General features: G+C 41.3%; 1 protein-coding gene across 2 annotated transcripts in view; it reads right to left on the bottom strand.

Moving 5' to 3' along the window:
* Positions 1-7,759: 7,759 nt before the first annotated feature.
* Positions 7,760-25,699, bottom strand: part of EIF3H (eukaryotic translation initiation factor 3 subunit H) — a 120,220-nt gene continuing 102,280 nt past the window's right edge. For both annotated transcript variants that reach the window (XM_073330286.1, XM_073330287.1), the window contains 3 exons: positions 12,814-12,934; positions 10,953-11,085; positions 7,760-8,038 (listed from right to left, as the gene is read on the bottom strand). In XM_073330286.1, coding sequence (XP_073186387.1) covers positions 7,941-8,038; positions 10,953-11,085; positions 12,814-12,934 — 352 coding nt within the window. In that variant the 3' untranslated portion in view covers positions 7,760-7,940. The remainder of the gene's footprint in view (positions 8,039-10,952; positions 11,086-12,813; positions 12,935-25,699) is intronic.

The following is a 25,699-nucleotide window of genomic DNA, read 5'->3' as shown; positions in this document are numbered from 1 at the left end:
CCTCGTTCTTTTTGCTTTTACAGACTAACACGGCTACCACTCTGAAACCTGAATAATCTCAGTTTGCGCATGTCAGCAGAGTATTGTTAGAGTTTGGCAGCTAAATTCTCTGAAGATTCTGGCTGTGCTGATTGGACAGATCAGTGAACAAGTGATGGTTTTTCACTTCTAGGTCACTGTTCTATTCCAGTCTGTTATTTTTTCAATTGTCTTAATATATGCAGATATACAAACTTCTGTGATGTGGGCCTTGAGTCTTTCAAAAAGCCTTCAAAGTACTAACTTGATTTACAGCTTGCTGGAAATGAAATTCTCTCCATCACTTTTATTGAGGTATTGAAGATGAAATCACTCCCACAGAATGTTGAAAGTAATGTGCACTGTGGTAGAACACTAAATCACATTGCTCAAATATAGAAGAAATATTTAGTCAAAGGCCTAGTGTGTCACACTGTATTTAAGGGATACCACTGTAGATGAGTTTGGGATGGATTAGTAAATTGAAGAACTTGGTGCAAGGGACATAATTTAAAACAGTGAAAATTCTTATTGCAGACATTCTTTTCAAGTTATGAATTATGGGCTTTTGTACTCTTCAACTGTATTTTTGAGGGATAAATACCATTCAGATCGTCAGTGTTTATTTTACTGATGCCCTGATGCTATTTAGTATCACTGTAAAAATGATTCGATCATTTTTCCAGGTTTAAATATTTTCTTTAATAGGCTTTACTAGATATAAGGCATTAACTTTTCTATCACTAAGGAGCCCAATGCCAAATCTGTGTTTTTAGAAGACATCCTTTCAAGCTCTGTAGAATTTGCCACTGCTTAGTATATGATGAGTTGTCTCAACAGCAATCTATGCAGTCAATTAAAAGATCAAAAAATAAAACAGACCCAGCTTTGTGTAAACCTCCTTCCAATTGTAAAGTTGGTATGAAATGCTATCGAATCACATGCTTTGGACTGGTACCAACCCTCTACTGACTTCTAGGCAATTGCAGAACACTCAGTCTCCTAACAAGGGAGGATTAGAGATGTGAAAGAGCCAACCCTAGTTGCATATCTAACTCCTGAATTATGGAGACTTTCATCACATTAAATGCCCTATTTACAAAATGTAAGCCTACTGCCCAGATACAGACTTGGTGTAGTCTACACTTTGAGCTGGAGGTGTAATTTCCATCTTGAGGAGACATAGCCACACTAGCTCTGAATAGGCTAGCATGCTAAAAATAGAAGAGTAGTTGTAGCATTGCAAGCAGCAGGAGGGTCTAGCCACCCTGAGTACATACCTAGGGTCTCGGACAAGATCGTACCTGGGACAGCTAGGCCTTCATGTCACCATGGCTAGACATCTATTTTTAGTGTGTTAGCTTTGGTATGTCTCTTCAAGCTGGAAATGACACCTCCAGGCCCAGCGTAAACATACCCCGACTGTCCAAAAGAATTCAGGGTAAAGTAAGGCATACAATCTTTAAGAGAAATAATTGTTTTGAAGTAAAAGGGAAAAATTGACATGGGCAAAATCTGAAACCAAATTAAAAGTGAACATGGAAGTTTGGAGAAGAAGGTGAACAAGGCGTGAAAGACTGTGGGGGAACATATCTTCCTCCCCATTGGTAGTACCCTTGAAAGAAGAACAGCTATACAGACTACGTCCATTTCTCTAACTGCATACATTCAGGCTGGAGATGTGATTTGCATCATCAACTTCTAATGACTTTTCGGCAAAGCCTCAAGAATTCAGTAGCAAATCATAACTATTAAATAGAAAGATAGTCATCTGTGATTTGTCACATCAGGGGTTCATCAAAATGCAAAATGAACAGACATAGGCCAGTAAGATGAATGAATAAATTTCTGTGCACTCAAACTCACAAAGCACAAACAGGAATGCTTTGAATAGCACAAGTGCAAATCCACAGATTCCAAGCCCAGAAGGGACTATTTTGATCATCTAGTTAGTTTGACCTCCTGTACAACACAGGCCATAGAACTTCCCCCAAATAATTCTTAGAGCATATCTTTTAGAAAAAATCCAGTCAAATAGATCAGTTGTTCTTTACCGATTGCTTTAGCTGCCTCTACCTGCATAATCTGATTAATTTGTCTTCAGAAACAAAGCAGGACCATCTACAACAGGGGTGGGCAAACTTTTTAGCCTGAGGGCCACATCTGGGTGGGGGAATTGTATGCAGGGCTGGGGCAGGGGTGCTGGAGAGAGTGGCAGTGTGGGAGGGGGTGCGGCATGCAGGAAGCGGCTCAGGGCAAGGGATTGGGGCAGAGGAGGGGTGCAGGGTGTATGATGGGGCTCAGGGAAGGGGATTGGGGTGCAGGAAGGGTGTGGATGCAGGAAGGGGCTCAGGACAGGGGTACAGGAGGGGTGCAGACTGCAGGAGGGGGCTCAGGGCAGGTGGTTGGGGTGCAGGAGGGGTGCGAGGTACAGGCAAGGATTTGGGGGGCGGGGTGCAGGAGGGGTTTGTGCTCTGGCCTGGCACCGCTTACCTAAAGTGGCTCCGGGGTGGCAGCGGCGTGCACCGGGGCCAGGGCAGGCTCCCTGCATGCCTGCCCTGGCCCCACGCCGTGCCAATCCGGGAAGTGGCCAGCAACACGTCCCTGTTCAGCCCCGGTGTCGCTTGCCACGCCTCCAGGTACCACCCCCGAAGCTCTCACTGGCCTGTTTCCCATTCCCAGCCAATGGGAGCTGCAGGGGGCTGTGCCTGGAGGCAAGGGCAACGCATGGAGCCCTCTGTTCTCTCCCCTACCCCCACCCCAGGGCTCCAGGGACATGGTGCCAGCCGCTTCTGAGAGCGACGTGGGGCCTGCGGCGCCTAGGGGGCTAATCCTGCGGGCCGGATCCAAAGCCCTGAGGGGCTGGATCTGGCCCGTAGTTTGCCCACCCCAATCTACAACTTAGATGGCCTAATTTTCCACTACTATGCATTTTATGTGATCATTTGCATCTAGGAAATGCCAGCACACTTATTTGGCAGCATTTTGCACCCACTCTGCATTCAACTTTGCTCAGGGGTGCAGAGGACTACACAGGTTGCAGGGCAGTGGAGAGTCAAGCTCTGAGAGTGAGAAAGAGACGGGTGATGTACAATGATAATTATGAAGCACCCCAACAAGCACCTAATCCTCTCCTGGATTTCCATCTGATGAGTGGGCTGCACAATGAACATTTGCACAAAATTTCATCTGGAGTGTAGCTCTGAAAATGCCAAGAACTGCATCAAGTACTGGTTTATACCTTGGATGAGACACGGACATGTCAAATGAGAGCTTATTTGATTGTAGAAAAAATTTCCCATTTGGTCTTGTTTCTTTTAAATGTTCCTTTTAATTATAGAGACTGACGACAACCAAGCCAAGTTCAACCATGATTGGCAATTGCAAAGCCATTCTTTTGCCAAGCTCATGCAATTAGCAGGCCTAACACTCAGCATGACACCATCTTCTATTGCTTCTTTCAAGGAGCTTTGCTGTGTCAACCCCAGGGAATAGAAAGGCAGTTCCATGCCAAGGACAAAGGTGAGGAGAATACAACTAGTGTGTTTGTGTGGAGACGGAGTTGGTGGAAGAGGAGATGGAAGTTTCCTCTTAAACAGAAGGTCATGGGGGAAGGAACTGGTGATGTGAGCAAGTTAAGGCTGTAATTAAGGGGAGGGAAGACATTCTGATTCCTGAGGGATCTCAAATTAATCAGCACAAAGTAGCTTTTATACTACACCACCTGGCAGTGGAGCAAGAGTAGTGAACATCACACTAGAATTGAAACTGTACTTCGTGACGTCAGGCACATCAGTGAAGGTGGTTGCAACTCTAGCTGTACGGTCTGAACCAAACAGCGGAAATTTAATTTATGATTTACCAGAACCTATTTACAACAGTTCTTTCCTCAGCAACCAATCCTTTGCCCCCCTCCCACAAACCAAACTTCACAAGATCTGCTCTGAATAACTTCACAATAGGAGTTGAGTGCACGAAGCAGGGCTGAGTTCCAAAGAAGTATTTTCTTTGCTGCAGTGCTTCTAAATAAAGGGGTCTCCTGCAGTGAAACTATACACTAGCACCATTTGTTTTTAAATACACACAAACATGCAGATGCGGAACACACTTTGTAAGTCTCAACATTTAGTTATGAGACCTTCTGTTAACATAGTTTCCAGTTTTGTGTAATGCATAGCAAACAATTCTTTTTCCCTGGACCGTTGTACAACTCATTTCAGTCATACTACAGTTTGCAGTCTGGAAGTCAAAATTGTCAGTTGCAATCGCTCTGTTTCTCATTAGGAGCCTGTTCTTCCTGTGATGCACACACACAGAACTCATTAAAAATGATGGGAGCTGCACAATTCAAAGGGGGAAAAAAACCCAGATCTCAAGCTCACTAGTGATGCTAGTAGGATATATCATCTTCGCACTGCCAGACTGGAGAATTCTGGAACACTGAGAAGCATGATTAGTTACTTCAGCAAGTCGATGTAATCTTCAAAGTCTTAGCCCAAACCCTGACCACTGCTTACATGATAATTCACAAGCCAATTGAAACACATTCGGACTTCTTTCCAGGTAGAATTTAAAGACTCCTCTAACGTCCCAAGCATGCTGGAAGGGCTTTGTCATTTGAGAAATGACAAAAAAATAAGTAAATATTAAATCTTCTGATTAAAGAGTGACTGAGATCATCATCTTATGGAGAATGAGATGCCAGCTCACTGACCTGAGTAGCCTGACTTACGGCAACAAGGAACAGAACACCAAACAAAGGCAGCCATGGGAACATGGAGCACAAGTGGAGGCTGGGCGCAAGCTCTAAGTGGGCATGGTGTGCAGACACTGCCTGATTTCTCCGGGGGTGGAAATAAACTACCATGCATATGCTGCTACTCATTTGTAGATCAATGGCGTTAGTGACTCCTCCCTGACCATTCACTCTCTCATGCTTCAATAAATTTCCTGACTTAGAAGACCAGAGAGCTTTCCTTTTGACTGAGGCAGAACTCTCAGCTTTTATCTTGCCTCTCAGCTCAGCTCAGGACTCATTTATCTCCGTTGTCTAACCTTGGCCCTCAGCTATCTTCTCTTCTGAAATTTCCCAAGCATGCCTTATCCAGGGCTGGTGTTATGCCACCTCTGTTGAAATCTTCCATCTATCTTCATATTATCACCTTGCTGCAAATCCCTTTTATCCACATAAAATTCATTAAACTCAAACTTTAAGTCCATAGGAGTATGTTACTGCCCATCTCTCACATTTACATCCCCCGTCCACGAAGAACTCAGCTGCTTCATTTTAGATTCATGTTCAAAATTGACGTCTTGTTCTTAAAACCCTCCAATGTAGCTTTTGATACGACCTACCTTGTAGGCCTTCTTTATTCATTCCCTTCTATGCTACATCTGCTTGTTCAGCATTAGCATGCCAGTCAGTCACACAGTTGAGTCACTGTAAGGTATAAGCCGCCTTCTCTATTTCCAGGCATCTAGAAGATACTACTTTCCACCTCAAGTCTCCATCTTATTCCAGTTCTTTATTCCCTTCACTCTTGCTCCTTAGTTTTTCCTCCCATGCTGTTTTCGGTCCTTTTAAAAAAGTGTGTAACTATTTACCTCGAGGTCTTTGTATATGAAAAGGTACTCAGAATAATGTGGTACTGTAACAGGACACTTCATTAGATCTTTGAATTTAGATTAGTTTATACAACAAACAGTTAATGCAAAGGTGCCCAAACTTTGCAACAAGGCAGGCTGCATAGGCAGTTTGCCAGGTGCCTGAGAACTGTACATAATTTGCATATAAATCTATATATTATATCAATTACTACAGTTAAGGCTAAAAAAAGATTTCCATTCTAAAAACTGAATTTTCACATGCTCTTAACTTTCCAAAACATTCTCCTTTTGTGCTGAAATTTTTCATGTTTGATCTCTATCTGAAGGTGAATTGTTCTGAAAAGTTTCAGCTAAATCTGTTCAGCCTTTTAAGTTTTCTGAGTATAAGCCCCACCTACTGTTCCTGTTGTATGAACAAGTACTGAGCACACATTGTGTTCTTGTAAGGATAACAGATGAACTCAAACTTCAGACTTGCTTGTTAAAGCACAGACATCCCAAATACATGCTTAGCTAAATCTGAAGAAAAAATGGTTTAAGAGTAACCATGTTTGAAAATGTAGGGCTGATTAAATAGAAGCTTCTGCTAAGCTGCTGGCTGTGAACACTCGTGCTCACAGGTAGTTATTTCGTTCCAGGATTTTAAAAGATCAGCTGCTGAAGCAGGATAATGTCAGGTTGATTAACTGAAATGATTTGGACCACAGGATGGAGGAGCTTTTAAGAGCAGCCAGTTTGCTTAGGTCTGGAATAAGTTGCTTACTTACAGCACCTCCGAAAGCACGTGAGCTCCAGTAACACTGCATCAGACAAGGAGCCATTGTAAGTTGTTATCTGGACAACCCAGTGAGTTCAATGAGCAGGTGTTCACTGTGTAGTGAGTCAGGATAGGGTATAAAACGTGCCAGATGATTAGCTCTGCTCTGAAGTTGTGTATTTGTTCAATGCATACACCATCAAAAACTTCCCCACGGCACATGGCACTGTTACAGGACTAGTTGCATTTGTCCCTTTTGTGGTCCTGTTTGAATGCACCCCCTCAGATGTCAGGACTTGTGCTTGTATCTATCCTGGGGTGGAATTCCACAGTTCTCCCACTCTTAGACTGAGCCCTGAGCTACAGCATTGAGAAAATGGATTTTAAAACAGTCTATACACATCTGTCTTAACAAAAGGCTGATGGTAAACTAAGCATGTCTAACTTCTTCAGACACCGTTAGAGGAGCATTCTGTATCTCAGCCTAGTTCTTTCAAACAACTCCTGCCTTTGCTGAGAAAGAGAGCATGCCTTTTTTAAACTCTCATGGCTTTTTTTAGTCTTCTGCATTCCGGGCCTTTAGCCATTCTAGACAAAATTAGTTTTGCAGTTTGGCTGGGGAGAAGATTTTCAAAGCTAACAGTTTGGGTATTATCCCTTAACAAGTGTGAAGTGTTTGCTATGGGGTGGTTTATCTTGAGCCATTTCTTCCTTTCCTGCTTGTCTTTCTAGACAGCTCAATATTAAACTAAAACAATACAGTCATAATGCAAACATCCCAATAACCAGGTCAACATGCAGCATTTTTGAATTATTACCAACCAGCTCCAAATCCATCAACATGTATGACGAACTCCACAGAACTGAAATCCTCTATGGTTCTTTTTCTGCACAGTTTAAATCCAGCCAAACTGCAGGGAGTGCATCAGACCTCTGTGTAACAATTTGAATTAATCAGGGTTCAAATAATTGAGGTTTAACTATGATGCATTACAAGATATTTGTATATTCTGCTGGTGAAGCCTATGACATTTTTGTGTTATGCAAGCTAAATGTGGTACTAGAAAGTCCAGAGAAGGTAAATGCAAAGAAACTATTACCAATGCAACATTATGATTGTAAACTCAAGCACTCAAATCAGGAAACTCAAAAGGCTAAGATTTCTCTTGCAAAGTTAACTCAGCCATGTTGCTCATAGGAGGTATTTTTTATTCCTAGTTTCCAAGTTAAATACATGTATTATTGTTTGGTACAAATGAATGTAGTAGGACATGCAACATGAGTTAATTAACACTGAGTGTTAAGCAAACCTTGAGGGAACACCATGGAAAATTCCAGTCTAATCTGGCCAACAAATAAGGAAATGCCAAACAAAAGTGTTAAAATTTGCTTTTATTTTTCTTTAGACGAGAATTCTAGGCAAACCGGTGTGCCTTGGTTTCACAAAATATTTTTCCAATACACAAACAATGGTTTTAAAAGTGTTGTCAGAAGTATAAACTGAGAGTCAGGCCATCTCCTTTTGATGGAGATTATATCAAATACCAGATTTTTCTCTTTAGTTATTGTACTCTTGAAGAGCCTGCGCCATGAAGAGTTTGCCCAGGTTCTGTGCAGTAAACTCCTTGATATTCTGGCAATAGTTATTAATTTGACCTGTCAACAGGAAAAAACAAAAAACTCTGATTATAATTTAAAATTTAAACAGCATTTGTTATTAAAACATACCATTTCTAGAAGGTAGAACAGCATCCTGCACAATTTGACTGCTCCTATGCTTAGAGATTTGAAGGAGTCTTTAAATACGCAAATAGAGTTTGAAAGAACAGGAAATAAATAAGCAGAATGGATAAGTTAGTATGCATTAAAATGAATCATCACTTCTGTAAGCAGAATCCAATTTTAATTCCAAAAAAGTTGCATCACATGCAACTTCTGAAAAGGCAGCTGAACGATATAAAGGATAAACAATTCATGGTGCTGTGTGGGATGCTTAACCACATCAATTAACTGTTTGAATTTAGAAGCCCCAAAAACACCGCAAGGCTAAACTTCAGTTTAATTCTTACTCATTCGCTGTCCCAGTTAAAAAAGAATCATCATACGTATTCCACTATTAGTTTGAAAACTTTCCCATCTGACGTTTAATTGGCCACGTTTTCACCAAATATTTCACTTGATTAGCAATTTCAAAAATCCTTAGGCTACGAAGACTTGTCAGTGCTATACAGATCAAACATCTCCATAAAACCATTTTTATACAAGTGCTTCTACAAGTTATTTATCCCGTTTGTCAGGAATAGCAAACCAAAGCCAGTTTAATCAAAATTAAGACTGTTTAGCAGACCAATAAACTTTCAATTTAATGCTCTATTTAGAAGTTTTTAAATGACTCAGACGCAAAACAGTTACGTTTTATTCTTTATCTCCAAACTTAACTCCATATGAATTGAAGAAGTGGATGCTTTCAGTTCTTCCCCAACTATGCTAAAGAGAACAAATGGAGAAAGTGTTTTGGCTGAAGGCTATTTTTGCTTTGGAGTATAATTGTTTTCACTTTCCCTTCTCGTAGAAGACTGAGCCATAACCCACCATCATAAAAGCAAGCACACTCACTTTCTCTATCACATTGCATAAAACGTTAGCATGGATTTTTCAAGTAGCATTGTGCTGCTAAGATTCATTATCCAAGACAAATTGTACCAAAACAACACTCAGAATTCTGAGACCTCAGAAGGATTAATAAACCAGGACACTTATTGTTTTAAAGCTATACTATAAAAGTGACTCACCAAAGCTTGTTTTTTCCCTCATTTGAATTGTTTCAAGCAACAAGGCTAAGGCCAATTCTTTTAATTTTGTATTTGTGTGATTGGTTAGTTGCTCATTCCTTCCACTGCACCAGACTACACAGGGCTTTATTTTAATTCTCTCTCTCGCTCTCTGTATATGGTGTGTGTAAAAATCTTCCAAATTACTTCAAATGGCATGAGAATTCAAAATATTAGGGAGCTAATATATCTGAGTGCCTTTCAAGTGAATGTTATCCAATTAGTGGCAACAGTCAACTGGCTCAACAAGCAGAAGAAACTCAAATATAATCCTCATCCTAATATTAAGCAATTCTCTTTCTTGTCACGTCTCCCATCCTAGGATTCTTTGGGGGTTGGGGCACCGGGGGGAGGGGGGGGCCTTGGGTTCTATGTTTCTGCTCCTGGCTGCATCTCTGGTATCTGTCTTGTACGTCCTACCAAGGACAGGAAACGGGAGACGAGCTGGAGTCAGGTGCGGCAATCAGTGGCTGCACAAGAGGAGAGGCTGAACATGTAGGAGAAGCCCATGCTCTGTTTCCACTCACCACTTCTTTCACTGGGAGAGAAAATGAAACTGTTCTTCACCTAGAGCTCCACTGGCCAGATTTAATTCTCCCAGCCGTGAGAGAACTAGATCTGAAGAGGAGATGAAACTGCACGATCCCCACATCCACAAAAATTTAAAGCTCTCCCCTACAAACTAGCTTTAGATCTCTATTTCAGTTTAATACTGTGGTTACCTTTAAACTTAGGCTACACAATTTTTCATCAGCATTTGTTATATTCCTTAGGTATTTCCCTAGAGAGACTAAGCAAAGGGAAACAGAGCAAACATGGAGATATCACATGACATCATATGTAAAGTAAAAGCAGGATATTAAAGGTTTCCGAGTAGCAGTCGTGTTAGTCTGTATCCGCAAAAAGAACAGGAGGACTTGTGGCACCTTAGAGACTAACCAATTTATTAGAGCATAAGCTTTCGTGAGCTACAGCCCACTTCATTGGATGCACAGAATGGAACATATAGTAAGATATATATATATTATCTAGTATCAGCAGGAGAAAAAAACTTTTGTAGTGATAATCAAGATGGCCCACTTAGACAGTTGACAAGAAGGCGTGAGGATACTTAACTTAAGGAAATAGATTAAATATGCGTAATGACTCAGCCACCACCCAATCTCTATTCAAACCCAAGTTAATGGTATCTAGTTTGCATATTAATTCAAACTCAGCAGTTTCTCATTGGAGTCTGTTTTTGAAACTTTTCTGTTGCAAAATTGCCACCCTTAGATCTTTTACTGAGTGGCCAGAGAGGTTGAAGTGTTCTCCTACCAGTTTTTGAATGTTATGATTCCTCATGTCAGATTTGTGTCCATTTATTCTTTGCGTAGAGACTGTCCGGTTTGGCCAATGTACAAAGCAGAGGGGCATTGCTGGCACATATCACATTGGTAGATGTGCAGGTGAACGAGCCTCTGATATTGTGGCTGATGTGATTAGGCCCTATGATGGTGTCCCCTGAATGGATATGTGGACAGAGTTGGCACTGGGCTTTGTTGCAAAGGATAGGTTCCTGGGTTAGTGTTTTTGTTGTGTGGTTGCTAGTAAGTATTTGCTTTCGGTTGGCGGGCTCTCTATAAGCGAGGACTGGTCTGTCTCCCAAGATCTGAGAGAGGATATTTTTCAGGATATTAAAGGGTAACAACTGTATTTTCCTGTGGCTATGAAGTGAGAAAGATCTCCAGAACCATTACCTGCAATAAGCAGTGAATCCATTCTGGCAGGGGGTTGTGGAGGTTTGAACAGTTTGCTCATGTCCTCTTCAGGAAGCGGAGGCTCTCCTCGACTCTGTCGCTGTAAGTTTTCTTGCTGACGTCTCTGCTGGTACTGGAAACAATGCAACAAACAAAGATTGTGGTAGGATTCTTAACACAAGTATAGCTGACTAAAGGGAAGCTTCTCAAGTGAAGCCAAAAAAGGAATTAAAGGAGTTACTTCACCCATATGTGGATTTTATTTAATAAAACCTACCCAATCCCCCAAAAGTACAAACCAAAATTAACTACACTCAGAATGCCTCTATATATAAATAGGGGTTTTATTAAAAAATATGTTTAACTTTACTTTTGAGTTGGGACTTTTGTAAGCAGAAAGATGTACTGTAACATTCTGTATTGGAAGGAGGTTAAAATCCATTTTTACTGAAGCTAAGTCAGCAGTATATTTGATAGAAAGATCAGCAGGGTGCAAAAGACCCAATTTTCTCAAACAGTCAAATGAGTGGCTAGAATTTAAGTGTGTACAAGAAGCCAATTACCTTAAGTAATTTTGCAGCAGATAAAAATAAATACATACAAATTTAGAAATTCCTAAGTCCTACATCAACACAATGTTGTTGCTGTATGGCAGGAGGAAAAAGACCCCTTAATAACATTCTCTTCAGCTGAAGAGTGAAAACCACAAATTAATGATACAGAGTTGGTTAAAACAAGTTATTGTCCATCAGTACATCTCAAGCTTTATTAGTTCTTTTATGCATTACAAGTGCTTGGGTATGTTGCCACTTAGAAGTCATTACTGTATGGGCCACTAGAAGGAAGAATTAAAGTAATTTGACTGGTTTATCAAAGAAGGTGTTTACAGTTTGTTCTTATAGTTCTTCCCTTTTCAATTCTATTTTTACAATATTTTTAAATTAAGTGAAGCAAGACCACTTTTCAGCCATTAGCTGAATATTTATGTTTTTACAAAATGTTACATTTATGTTTAAAGAGATATAAATATTTTAGAAGCCATTTAACATATTTTGTGTGGTACCATACATATAAAAATGAATGTTGGGATTAGCTAGATATATGCAGATAGTAAAGGCATAAACTTTAATCTGCATCTTGCTCACTTAAACTCATAGCAAATGTATTTAAATATGAAGGCCAAAAGTCACACATGATATCTTAATCATCAGTTTGATACATCAGCGCAGAGGTAGCTGAATGCATTTCAGTATGCTATCAGGTACGAAATGTTGTCAATCAACAATTTTTCAGCAGCAATGACAAATGTGGTCTTCAGGCCACAGTAATAAAGAAAAGGTTAAACATTCATATATCTGCATGTGAGGGAGTTACATTACATTGCACCATCCACTTCTCAGCAGCTGGGTTCTTGTTTCTTATCAAAATTGCTTTCTCTTAATCACAATTGCTCCGTTTTATAAATGAAGTACAGACTGCTAACTACACTGCAGTGATCCACTACTAAAGCAATTAAAGTCAGTAAAGAAATGAGGTGCAACACCCTGGAACCTACTTCACTTGGATTTTCCAAATAAATGCTTCTTTGCATTATTCACATAACCTTGGCAATACAAAGTGAAAACAGAGTTTGTCATCTGATGTTACCATCTCTCTGTTCTAAGTAGGCAGATGTTTGTGGCAAAGCGTTTCAAATAATGCACAGAAAGTTAGCTTTCTGAACAAACCTCTATATGTAGCAGCTGACATGCAGTGAGCTTCTAATCTGTAGTTTGAATGGTATTAAATGTAGCCTTATACGATGCTTCACCCTCATTTTGTGGGGAAAAAAGCTTTGATTCAGCTTCTCTCAGCTACCAACCTGGTGTTTCTGCTGCTGCTGCTTGCTTGTGTTCCTCAGGTAAGTGTTGTATTTAACTATATCCTGGCTCATTTCATCCACTCTGTCCATCAGTAATTGCAGGCTCTTTCCCAAGTGATTACTGAAATACAAGCATAATTTCTTACTGGTAAACCATAAAAATATTTTGAAATTCAAATGCATTACAAAAGTCACTTGACCACTGTTCTTGCCCAATAGTACAGCTAGTTAGTTTCCTTCTATAACTTCAAAGTAACATGGTACGCAATTATTGAAAACCATTTATTGTTTAAGGACAATTCTACTAGAATGTCTGCCACTTACCACCCAATGTATTTCAATGTTTTTCTTTAAAAAAAGAAAACTGGAGAGAGGAAGTTACTGCTAGTGAAAGTCCAGGCCCAGTATTACCACGTATCTATCTAGGTATTTATTTGGCTTCCATCATCATAATATCTAAGCATCCATGGTCATAGCTTTCTGTACATCTATACTTAGCAGCTAACAGGGAGCTTCAGGGGTAGTAGTGGTTTCAGTCAGGTAGAGTGTGCAACCAGAAAGAAGATGTGGGAAGACTCCCTCACTTAGCTCCGTAAAGCCACTTCCTAACCTCAATCACCTGCAATCCAGGCCAAATGTATCCAAAAACAGAGTGACAGATTTGTGATGTGCACCCCTAAACAGTTTCAATACAAGGGCTATGTTCCAAATGTTTAGTTTAAAGTCACTGTTAGCCCTATGCAATCTTCTTGGGTCTCTTGATGGATCAGTTAAATATTCTTCAAGGCTTCATAAAATTAACTAGGCTACCACGCCACACTTGGAAGTTTTGAAGACATCACTTGCCCTTTAGTCATTGACAGACGGAGTTGCTTCCAGTCAGGCCAATTCAACATTCCCATCCTGCAGGCCATATAGAAGCAGCAAGGCTGGGTGGGTCCAATTTACGTTGTATGATCAGCAAGCTTGTCCAGACAAATGCAGTCTGTTTAACAATTTTTATTACCACTTTTTTTTTTTTTTTTTAGCAATTTATGTTCAGTATTTTACAGGACAAGATGGTTTTCACCCAAGAGCTCAGAAGGAACTCAAATATGAAATTGCAGAACTGTAATTTGAAACCTATTGCTGAAACAAAACTCTGTACCAGATAACTGGAAGGCAGCTCATGTAACAATAGTTTTTAAAAAGGGCTCCAGAGGTGATCCTGGCAATTACAGGACAGTATGCCTAACTTCATTGCTGGGCAAACTGGTAGAAACTATGGTAAAGAACAGAATGATCAGACGCATAGATGAATATAACATATTGGGGGAAGAGTCAACATGGCTTTTGTAAAGGGAAATCATGCCTCACCCATGTATTAGAATTCTTTGAAGGTGTCAACAAGCATGTGGATAAGCATGACCCAGTTGACAGAGTACTTGGATTTCCAGAAAGCCTAGACACAGGTCTCTCACCAACTCTTAAGGAAACTAAGTAGTCATGGGATAACAGGGAAGATTCTCTCATGGATCAGTAACTAGCTAAAAAGACAGAAAAACCAAAGCATAAGTGGTCAGTTTTTCACAATGGAGAGAGGTAAACAGCAGGATCCCCCAAGGATATGTACTTGGACCTGTGCTGTTCAACATACTCAAATGATCTGGATAATTTCAAGATAGTTAAGTCCAAAGCAGACTACAAAGATTTACAGGAAGATCTCACAAAACTGGGTCACTGGGCAACAAAGTGACAGATGAAATTCAACCTTGACAGGTCAAAGTAATGCACATTGGAAAAAATAAGCTCAATTACACATATATTATGCGTAGTTCTCAATTAGGTGTTACTATTCAAGAAAGACTGAGGAGTCATTGTGGACAGTTCTCTGAAAAGTTCAACTCAATGTACAGCAGTGGTCAACAAGGTTAATAGAATGTTAGGAACTATTAGGAAAGGGATAAAAAAATGTAGAAAATATAATACCACTGTGTAAATACATGGTGCATCCACACCATGTATTTAATATCGTGTCCATTTCTGTTCACCCCATCTCAAAAAGCAGAATTGGAAAGGTTCAGAAAAGGGCAATGAAGGTGATCAAGGGTATGCAACGGCTTCCATATGAGGAGATACTAAAAATATTAAGGCTGTTCAGATGAGGAAAAGGGCGATATGACAGATGTCTTTAAAATCATGAATGTTGTGGAAAAAGTGAATACAGAAGTGATATTTAATTTTCCCCACAATACAAAAAACAGAGGTCACCGGATTAAATTAATAGGCAGCAGGTTTAATACCAACAAGAGGAAGCACTTTTTCACACAACACAAAGTTAACTTATAGAACTCATTGCCATGGGATGTTGTGATGGCCAAACATATACCTGGATTCAAAGGACTAGATAAGTTCATGGAGGATAGGTCCATCAATGGCTATTAGCCAAGATGGTCAGCGATGCAACCCCATGCTCTGGGTGTCCCTGAACCTCTGACTGCCAGAAGCCAGGAGGGGAAGACTAGGGTAGATCTCTCCAAAACTGCTGTGTTCTGTGTACTCCCTGTGAAGCTCTGGCACTGGCCATTGTTGGAGACAAGATACTAGCTAGATGGACCAGTATAGTTATACTTATGTTCTTGAGCAAATTAACTTTTTTCACAATACTATACCAGTATAGTATTTATGGTAACAGAATTCATACCAAATAGGAGTGTGGGGGAAGCGATATTGTTGCTCTGTATTTTACCTCTTTGACTGATTGGAAGCAGGGCTTGCTGGCTTCAGAGTTCAGAGTAACAGCCGTGTTAGTCTGTATTCGCAAAAAGAAAAGGAGTACTTGTGGCACCTTAGAGACTAACCAATTTATCTGAGCATAAGCTTTTGTGAGCTACAGCTCACTTCATCAGATGCATACTGTGGAAACTGCAGAAGACATTATATACACAGAGACCATGAAACAATACCTCTTCCCACCCCACTCTCCTGCTGGTAATAGCTTATCTAAGGTAATCACTCTCCTTACAATGTGTATGATAATCAAGTTGGGCCATTTCCAGCACAAATCCAGGTTTTCTCACCCTCCACGCCCCCAGGCACAAACTCACTCTCCTGCTGGTAATAGCCCATCCAAAGTGACCACTCTCTTTACAATGTGTATGATAATCAAGGTGGGCCATTTCCAGCACAAATCCAGGTTTTCTCACCCCCCCCCCAAAAAAAACACACACAAACTCACTCTCCTGCTGGTAATAGCTTATCCAAAGTGACCACTCTCCCTATAATGTGCATGATAATCACGATGGGCCATTTCCAGCACAAATCCAGGTTTTCCCACCCCCCCACCCCCATACACACACAAACTCACTCTCCTGCTGGTAATAGCTCATCCAAAGTGACCACTCTCCCTACAATGTGCATGATAATCAAGGTGGGCCATTTCCAGCACAAATCCAGGTTTTCTCACCACCCCACCCCACCACACACACACAAACTCACTCTCCTGCTGGTAATAGCTCATCCAAAGTGACCACTCTCCCTACAATGTGCATGATAATCAAGGTGGGCCATTTCCAGCACAAATCCAGGTTTTCTCACCACCCCACCCCACCCCGCCACACACACACAAACTCACTCTCCTGCTGGTAATAGCTCATCCAAACTGACCACTCTCCTTACAATGTGTATGATAATCAAGGTGGGCCATTTCCGCATAAATCCAAGTTTAACCAGAACGTCTGAAGGGGGGAAGGGGGGGCGGAGGAAAAAACAAGGGGAAATAGGCTACCTTGCAAAATGACTTAGTCACTCCCAGTCTCTATTTAAGCCTAAATTAATTATGTTTATGTGACCATTGTTTATTAGCACTGTAGTGTCCAGGAAGTGGATCTCTTGTGTGGACTGGACCAGGCTGAGGTGGATGGTGGGATGGAAATTATTGAAATCATGGTGGAATTCCTCAAGGGCTTCTTTTCCATGGGTCCAGATGATAAAGATGTCATCAATATAGCGCAAGTAGAGTAGGGGCGTTAGGGGACGAGAGCTGAGGAAGCGTTGTTCTAAATCAGCCATAAAAATGTTGGCATACTGTGGGGCCATGCGGGTACCCATAGCAGTGCCGCTGATCTGAAGGTATACATTGTCCCCAAATGGTCACATAAACACCACCCTATACCGGAAACCTACTGACCGCTATTCCTACCTACATGCCTCCAGCTTTCACCCTGACCACACCACACGATCCATCGTCTACAGCCAAGCTCTGCGATACTACCGCATTTGCTCCAACCCCTCAGACAGAGACAAACACCTACAAGATCTCTATCAAGCATTCTTACAACAACACCACCACCACCCACCTGCGGAAGTGAAGAAAACAGATTGATAGAGCCAGAAGAGTTCCCAGAAGTCACCTACTACAGGACAGGCCTAACAAAGGCCACTAGCAGTCACCTTCAGCCCCCAACTAAAACCACTCCAACGCATTATTAAGGATCTACAACCTATCTTAAAGGATGACCCAACACTCTCACAAATCTTGGGAGACAGGCCAGTCCTTGCCTACAGACAGCCCCCCAACCTGAAGCAAATGCTCACCAGCAACCACATATCAGACAACAGAACCACTAACCCAGGAACCTATCCTTGCAACAAAGCCCGTTGCCAACTGTGCCCACATATCTATTCAGGGGACACCATCACAGGGCCTAATCACATCAGCCACACTATCAGAGGCTCGTTCACCTGCACATCCACCAATGTGATATATGCCATCATGTGCCAGCAATGCCCCTCTGCCATGTACATTGGTCAAACTGGACAGTCTCTACGCAAAAGAATAAATGGACACAAATCAGATGTCAAGAATTATAACATTCATAAACCAGTCGGAGAACACTTCAATCTCTCTGGTCACGCAATCACAGACATGAAGGTCGCTATCTTACAACAAAAAAACTTCAAATCCAGACTCCAGCGAGAAACTGCTGAATTGGAATTCATTTGCAAATTGGATACTATTAATTTAGGCTTAAATAGAGACTGGGAGAGGCTAAGTCATTATGCAAGGTAGCCTATTTCCCCTTGTTTTTTCCTACCCCCCCCTCCCCCCTTCAGACGTTCTGGTTAAACTTGGATTTATGCTGGAAATGGCCCACCTTGATTATCATACACATTGTAAGGAGAGCGGTCAGTTTGGATGAGCTATTACCAGCAGGAGAGTGAGTTTTTGTGTGTATGGGGGTGGGGGGGTGGGAAAACCTGGATTTGTGCTGGAAATGGCCCACCGTGATTATCATGCACATTGTAGGGAGAGTGGTCACTTTGGATAAGCTATTACCAGCAGGAGAGTGAGTTTGTGTGTGTGGTTTTTGGAAAAAAAAAAAGGGGGGGGGTGAGAAAACCTGGATTTGTGCTGGAAATGGCCCAACGTGATTATCATACACATTGTAAAGAGAGTGGTCACTTTGGATGGGCTATTACCAGCAGGAGAGTGGGGTGGGAGGAGGTATTGTTTCATGCTCTCTGTGTATATAATGTCTTCTGCAGTTTCCACAGTATGCATCCGATGAAGTGAGCTGTAGCTCACAAAAGCTTATGCTCAGATAAATTGGTTAGTCTCTAAGGTGCCACAAGTACTCCTTTTCTTTTGGCTTCAGAGTGAGCAGCGCTCATCCATACTTGGCTTCAGGCCAGTTAGTCACACAGACTCAGTTCTTCTTTTCTCTACTGAAACACATTACCAGCAGTTTTTAGTTAGCCACCCTGTTTTGTGTACTTATACATTAGAATCATATAACCACTACTCCTCTAGACTGTCCATATGATTATTTCCCTCCATCTTTTACAATGCATTCTCTCCATACCCTTCACCTGTCTAAAGGTTCTTTATGTGCTGTATTCCAACTGGAAACAACTAGCAGATACGATAGTGGCATAAATCTAAGGGAATAGTATATAGTTTAACCCCGCACCCCTCCCCACATACAAACGTAGCCTTCAAAAGTGAAAATTGCTCCTGCAAAAGCTAGGAAATAGAGTTACAGCTTAAAGCAGCTTGTGCACCAAGCACAGCATGGTATATGCTGAGAAAGTAGCTAAGGGAGCTCATCATTGTCTTTAAGTATTGGACCTGCTATTTGACAATTCACTCTAAGCAGAGTCTCCTGTTCATTCAGCTGAGAACCTCATCATTAGTTTTACCCCACTATTTATTTTCTACTCAAGTTTTAAAACCTCTTGGGGGGAGGGGGAGGAGGGGGAAGAGGGAATAAAAGCTTCAACTACACAGCAGCAAGAAAGGTGTCCCTATAATTATTTTTGAACTTCCTGCTTTGTTTTTTGTTTTGGGGCTTGTTTTTTTAGCATTTTAACTGTATGATATTAGAACTGTGGAATACTGCCATGACCATGGGTGTGTGTATTTTCCGTTTTTTACAGAGTTTATATTACCCAGAGTGTTTGCACTGGGTATTATCAGAAGCAAGTGCCTATGTGTACATGCACACTAATGGCCTTGTAGGGCATGTGGGTATCACAAATACATAATTATTTTACAGATAGTGTCCACATGAAATATAGCTAGTTACAGAGAATGATTTTATGTGAATCTCTCTGGGGCCAGTTCAGTTTAGCAGAATACTGAAACAGGGAGTTATTGTTAGAAGTTGTAGTAATATGGTGTTTGCTTTCACTGCCGGGGAAACTAAAAGCTGAAAACCGATAACTTAAACAGATGTGAACGGAGACATGAAGTGATAAGTATGCTCCAACTACAGGACCAACTTTTCCAGTTCTCTCACACATCTTATGCCAATTCTTGCTCCTACCGCCTTTAAAAAAATAAAGGGCCAACAGAAACTATTTCGGAGAGTGTAAATGGACACAGACCTGCTTCATAGATGTGTGTGTATGAAACAAATGAAATAAAAGCTTGTTGTACAAAGCCTGACAGGAATCCATATTTAATAAAATACGAACATAATACTTGGTAAAACAAAATTAGTGAAATTGTTTTAGTCACCCTCTACAACAAAAGAATGTATGGCCCCATGTCACTCAGCTGGTATGGTGCAGTAAATCCATACAGGTAAAGGGGAGTTTATTAAACACCTAAAACTTATTTGTCAGGTCCAAATGCCAGGCAAAGGAGACATATCATCTAAGGAAAGACATCTGTGGAAGAGGCTCACTTTTGCATAAAAATTTAGGCTTCTGCAGAGTTTCAATCTCTGCAGAGAAAATTTAGTAATAAAGACACTTATTTAGAAGATGCTATTCCCTTCCATAGGAGCTATAACAATACATTGCATTCAGGTCTACATATAAGATGATATCTCACTGAATGGATTGCCCAATTCATTTTTTCCCCTTCAAATAAAGATCAGGGACAAAGTAGCAAGAGTGTGTATAAGAAAAATTGTGTGGCAGCTGCACTGTTTGGGAAGGGCCAACCAGCCTCTCTGCAGCCACTCTTCCTCCTTCTCCCCGTAAGAAACTATGTCCCCTTCTGCCACAACGTGCCCCTCTTCCTGTGGTGGGATAGCTCTGTGTGACCAAGATGGTGATAGAAAACCCTGTTACTTTGATTTAGGAGTTGGAGGTGCTGAGAGAGCACTTTTACATGCCGATGTGGGAACAGGCTTTAAAAAGGGCATAGGACTAGGAGTCAGGAGACTTGAGTTGTATATTCTCAGTTCTGTGCCTCTCAACAACAAACTTACACACTCTCTGCCTTAGTTTCCCCATCTGTAAAATGGGGATTGTCATAATTACCTTGATCTATACAGCACACTGAGATCTATTAATGAGAAATACTACATGGAAAGGCTAATATTGTTTTTGAGAACCAAGTAACTCATGTCATTTATACAAAAATATTGAGACTGATACTTGAAAACTATGTCTGCCAAGTAGATGTTACTACAGTAAGTATTCAGCGCATTATGAAAAAATTAGTTTAAGACAAACTGAAAAAAAATGATCCACTGTGAGTTTAGACCTCAAAATGGCTTTTTGAATTTATACTTGGTCATCAAGTGACTGTACAAGAGATGGTAAGAAGAAAGGGAAAACTGCTTGTAATTATTTCTCTCAAGATGTGAAATACCACTGACAGGATTTTAACCCCAAGTCTCAGCCCTCTATCACAAGCCTGGAAGAACTCCCCATGCTTGTGTCTCTCACCAACAGAAGTTGGTCCAATAAAAGATATTACCTCACCCACCTTGTCTCTCTACACTCTTTAAGGCATTTTGGCTCTTAGGATATCAGGAGACTGACAGAGTGCGAGCCAAATCTCCCTACTTGCTGTTGTGTGCCATCCTGAGCTTAACTGCTGCTCCTATAATGTTCTAGCCGGTTCATATTTCACGCCAGGCAAAGCTTTCAAGAAATAATCCAGTCAATATGTGCCTCAAAAGTAAAGGCGGTATCAAGATGTGAAGTCAAAACCACCTCAAAAAGATATACCTCCGAACTCAGAGACAGTGGGTGGATGAGCAAGACATAATCCTGATGAAATAAGGTCTCCAAAGAAGCAGAATGACAAGTAAGCAAGTTTTCCTGATCTGAAGATGCCAACTACCAAGATCATCAATCCAGAAGAGTAAGCAAGCTTGAGGGATCCCTCAAAAAGTGAGTAAAGCTGTAACAGGCAGCAACTTTAAGGTTAATACCATAACGGCAGCAACGTGAACAGGGATGGCTTTTAGATATACATATAAAATTAGAAGAAGATATATATATATTTTTTATAAAGGATGTCAATGTGTTTTGCATTTGTCAGGAACAGGAGTTACAGCGAGCCAGTAAGTAATCCTAACAGGCACACAGTGAGACACAATCATGCCAAATGCCTGCCTGCCATTGTCATGTGTTTTCTGCCTCAAACTAAAGTCATTACAGATGACAAAAATATTCGGCAGGTAACAGCAAAAGCCTCTAAAAGCCTCGAGGGTGACTCGGCCACTGAGGCCTTCAGGGGTACGAGGGACTGGTGGCTTGGCCCGGCACTGGAGCCTGCCCAGCTTGGCCAGGGCAGCAGAGGAGAGAGGATTTCAGGGGCCAGTGGCTCAGCCTGGCGCTGGCCCGGCTCAGCCAGGGAGGCCTACAGGGGTGGGGGGGCCAGCCCAGCACTGGGGCCAGGCTGGCGGCTCAGCCCAGTGTTGGTGCTTGAGTGACCAGCGGTTCGGCCGGATTCTTGGCTCAGCCTGGACCAGCAACCCGTTGCTCAGAGAGGCCGGTGGCTTGGCCCACTCATGTGAAGGGGGGTGGGGTTTCGGCCCAGTGCTGGGGCCAGGCCACCAGCTTGGCCCAGTGCGACTCCGGTGGGCAGGCCAGGGCTCCTCTGGTCAGGGTGTGGGGGTGGAGAGAAGGCCTTCAGGGCTCCTCCTGTTAAAGGGGGTGGGTCGGGGCTCCGGCACGTGGGGCCTCAGGCAAAAGGGGTGGGGCTGGCAGGCTAGCCTCCCCAAAACAGGGGTTCACCTGCTGCCCATTACTGAGGGGGGACATGATAAACAAACAGTCTTCAACTATGTAAAAGGTGGTTATAAAGAGGAGAGTGATAAATTGTTCTCCTGAACCATTGAGGACAGGACAAGAAGTAATGGGAAGTAATTGCAGCAAGGGAGATTTAGGTTGGACATTAGGAAAAACTTCCTAACTGTCAGGGTAGTTATGGACTGGAACAAATTACATAGGGAGGTTCTGGACTCTCCATCATTGGGGGTTTTTAAGAACAGGTTGGACAAACACCTGCCAGGAAAGGTCTAGATAATACTTAGGACTATCTCAGGGCAGGGGATTGGACTAGATGACCTACTGAGGTCTCTTCCAGTCCTATATTTCTGTGATTCTGTAAGGAAGATCTGATCCACCACTTACCTAATAGACACTATTTGTGAATATCAGTCACAGACTGATTGTGTGTCCAACTGTGTTTTTACCCTACTAAGTACACGGAAACCAGAAGCATATTGTGGGACACACCCCCAACCCCTACAGCTGCAAGGCATCCTGACATTGGAGGTAATGCCTAGCACTTCCCTGTGTGTTTATACCAAATATGGTGGCCTGATTGTCTGTTACAATTTGGGTCACCTTTGGAAAATGCCTCTTAAGATCCTTAATGTTTTCAGAACCACACTCCTCCAGAATACAAATATGCGAGGAAAGGTTTTGCGAGGAAAGGTTTTACGAGGAAAGACCAAGTTGCAAAGGAACGGCAACCTTATTGGATGAGGTTACTTGGCTCAGGTATCTATCATGCAACCTGTAGATTCCTGGACATGTTTCAACACAAAACCTGCTGCGTGGACAGTTTCTGGAGAAATGTTAGATCCTCCCATGAGAAGTCATAATCTCGTTCCGCTGCAGTGAACGTATCTTATCTGAAAAGTAGTTTTCCAGCTCCTCCAAATCCAAACAACTCTTCATCCCCTTTACCTTCAGCTTGACCCTCCCGCAAATTATCTAGGCAATGGCATCTACCCTGGACTGAAAGTATCTCTCAAAAAATCCCTCCATTCCAAATGTGCTGAGAGTGCCAATTACTCCCACCAGAGAGTGAGAGGATGGCCTGTGTCAGGGCAACCTTGAATGAAATTGGAAAAATGAGTGCCATGACAGGCAGAAGCACAGCTCCTACAGGCCTTTGCTGATCATGGTCAAGAGGGAACTCACTGGAAGGTTCCAGAGGCACTGCTTCAGCTCAGATGGCAACTAAACAACTAATAGTGGGTCTGGCTTGCACACTGCCCTTATAGGTCAAAAGAAACCTTTAAGAACTTGGAGCCAATTTGGTACTGGTAAGCCTAGACCAAGGAGTGAGAATTCTGGCATCTCATTGTGATGGAATGCAATTCTGTCACGCTGGTCTCTTCAGAAAAAGAAGGATTACATATTGAAACCATCACACAATAGTCAACACATCCCATCTTCTACACCACAAAATAATTCATCTTCTTCATCAGCCCAGTAATTGAAACCTGTGATAAAATTATAATCAACATTTCTTATACTATTGTCCAGGGGTATTTTGCCAAAAAATAATATTTACGATAGCTAAATGCTAGAAATCGTTCTCATTTCTAATCTACAACAAAAATTACTAAAATAAAAAAAAATTATTTTTAGACTCTATTGTATACTCTGTTAAAAAGCCATAGAGACTTTATTATAAGAACTTACACATTCATTTTTAAATTTTAAACCAAATAAAATCAGAATTTTAAGACTTTTTAAAAAAGAAAAGGAGTACTTGTGGCACCTTAGAGACTAACCGATTTATTTGAGCATGAGCTTTCGTGAGCTACAGCTCACTTCATCGGATGCATACCGTGGAAACTGCAGTAGACATTATATACACACAGAGACCATGAAACAATACCCCTCCCACCCAGCAGGACAGTGGGGTGGGAGGGGGTATTGTTTCATGGTCTCTGTGTGTATATAATGTCTACTGCAGTTTCCACGGTATGCATCCGATGAAGTGAGCTGTAGCTCACGAAAGCTCATGCTCAAATAAATCGGTTAGTCTCTAAGGTGCCACAAGTACTCCTTTTCTTTTTGCAAAGACAGACTAACACGGCTGTTACTCTAAAGACTTTTTAAACAATTATACTGGAATCAGAAGGCAATTATAATGGAAGATGAAAACAAATACGTAACAGAGATCAAGAGAGAAGTGAAGTTGTATAAGGTCACACTTTATTCAACATTTATAGTGACTAATGAAATTAATCAAAAAAACACAAGAAGGTATTAAGAGAAATGGAAAATGAATGACTAACACTCACTATGAAGATGACAAAGCTGTTGGATGATTCAGAAGGAGGTCTGAAAAAGTTGGTGGAGATTATATATGAATACAGCAAAGAAGATGGTCTAGAATAGAATGTGGACGAGACAAAAACTACAGTGGTTTGCAAGGATCACAGGAAAACAGGCAAGGTTTCAGTAAATGACAGTCATATAGTGAGAAAGACATTATTGCTACTTAGGAAGCATCATTACAGAAAATAGAAGACTGGACATTGAAATAAGCACCTGAATAGCAGAACAAAAGATATTCTGGAAGATTAAACATCTGATGAGAAGGGACATAAATCTGAAAACTAAATTCCAACTCTGAAAAACCGACTTACAGGTGTGAAACACAGACATTCAAACAAATAGATAAGAAACTGCAATTCTTTGAATTATGGGGTTATAAAAGAATTCAGAAAAAATATGAACAGATTGTATAACCAACAAAAAAAAGTGTTGGAGAGTATGGGAACTCAGTAAACACTCAGAGACCTTCTGAAAGAAAGATTCAATTTGCAGGGCACATTAGAGGTTCAGCAGGCAATGCATGTTTACAGACACTGTAATGGACAGTTGATGGCAGAAGATGACGAAGCAGAAAAAGATCATGGATGGACAATATGGTAACTTGGGTGGATGAAAAGGACTATTCATTCACAAGGAGATTAGCAGAGGATCATATGGAATGGGCTGCCATGGTTGCAAACTTTCAGTAATAGAGATGCCATGTAAGAGGAGACAACCCGACTCTGGGCTCTCAAACTCTCAGCAAACCTAATGTGACTTTTTAGCAAAATGGATACCATCAACACACCAGGCTTAGTAAAGTCAATCATTATTGAAATCTCTTTTCAAGTACTATATTCTTGTTTAGGAGGGTTGATCATTTTTAACTGCGTATTATTGGCTCAGGAGAACAGATGTGATTTTTTTTAATAAAATCATTCATATATTGTATTTGACAAAAACAATCGAACTAAAGATATTGTTCTATTTTGAGATCTGTTTGGCAATTTTTGTAGGTGCTGAGCATTAGCTGGACCTACAAAATGATTTCTTTAAAGTGAAGAAACACACACTAACTATTAAGGTTACTGGGTAC

The sequence above is a fragment of the Lepidochelys kempii genome, chromosome 2, assembly GCF_965140265.1.
Source record: "Lepidochelys kempii isolate rLepKem1 chromosome 2, rLepKem1.hap2, whole genome shotgun sequence".
NCBI classification, from domain to species: Eukaryota; Metazoa; Chordata; order Testudines; family Cheloniidae; genus Lepidochelys; species Lepidochelys kempii.
The sequence above is the reverse complement of the archived record's forward strand: the minus strand, read 5'-3'. Positions and strand labels throughout refer to the sequence as shown.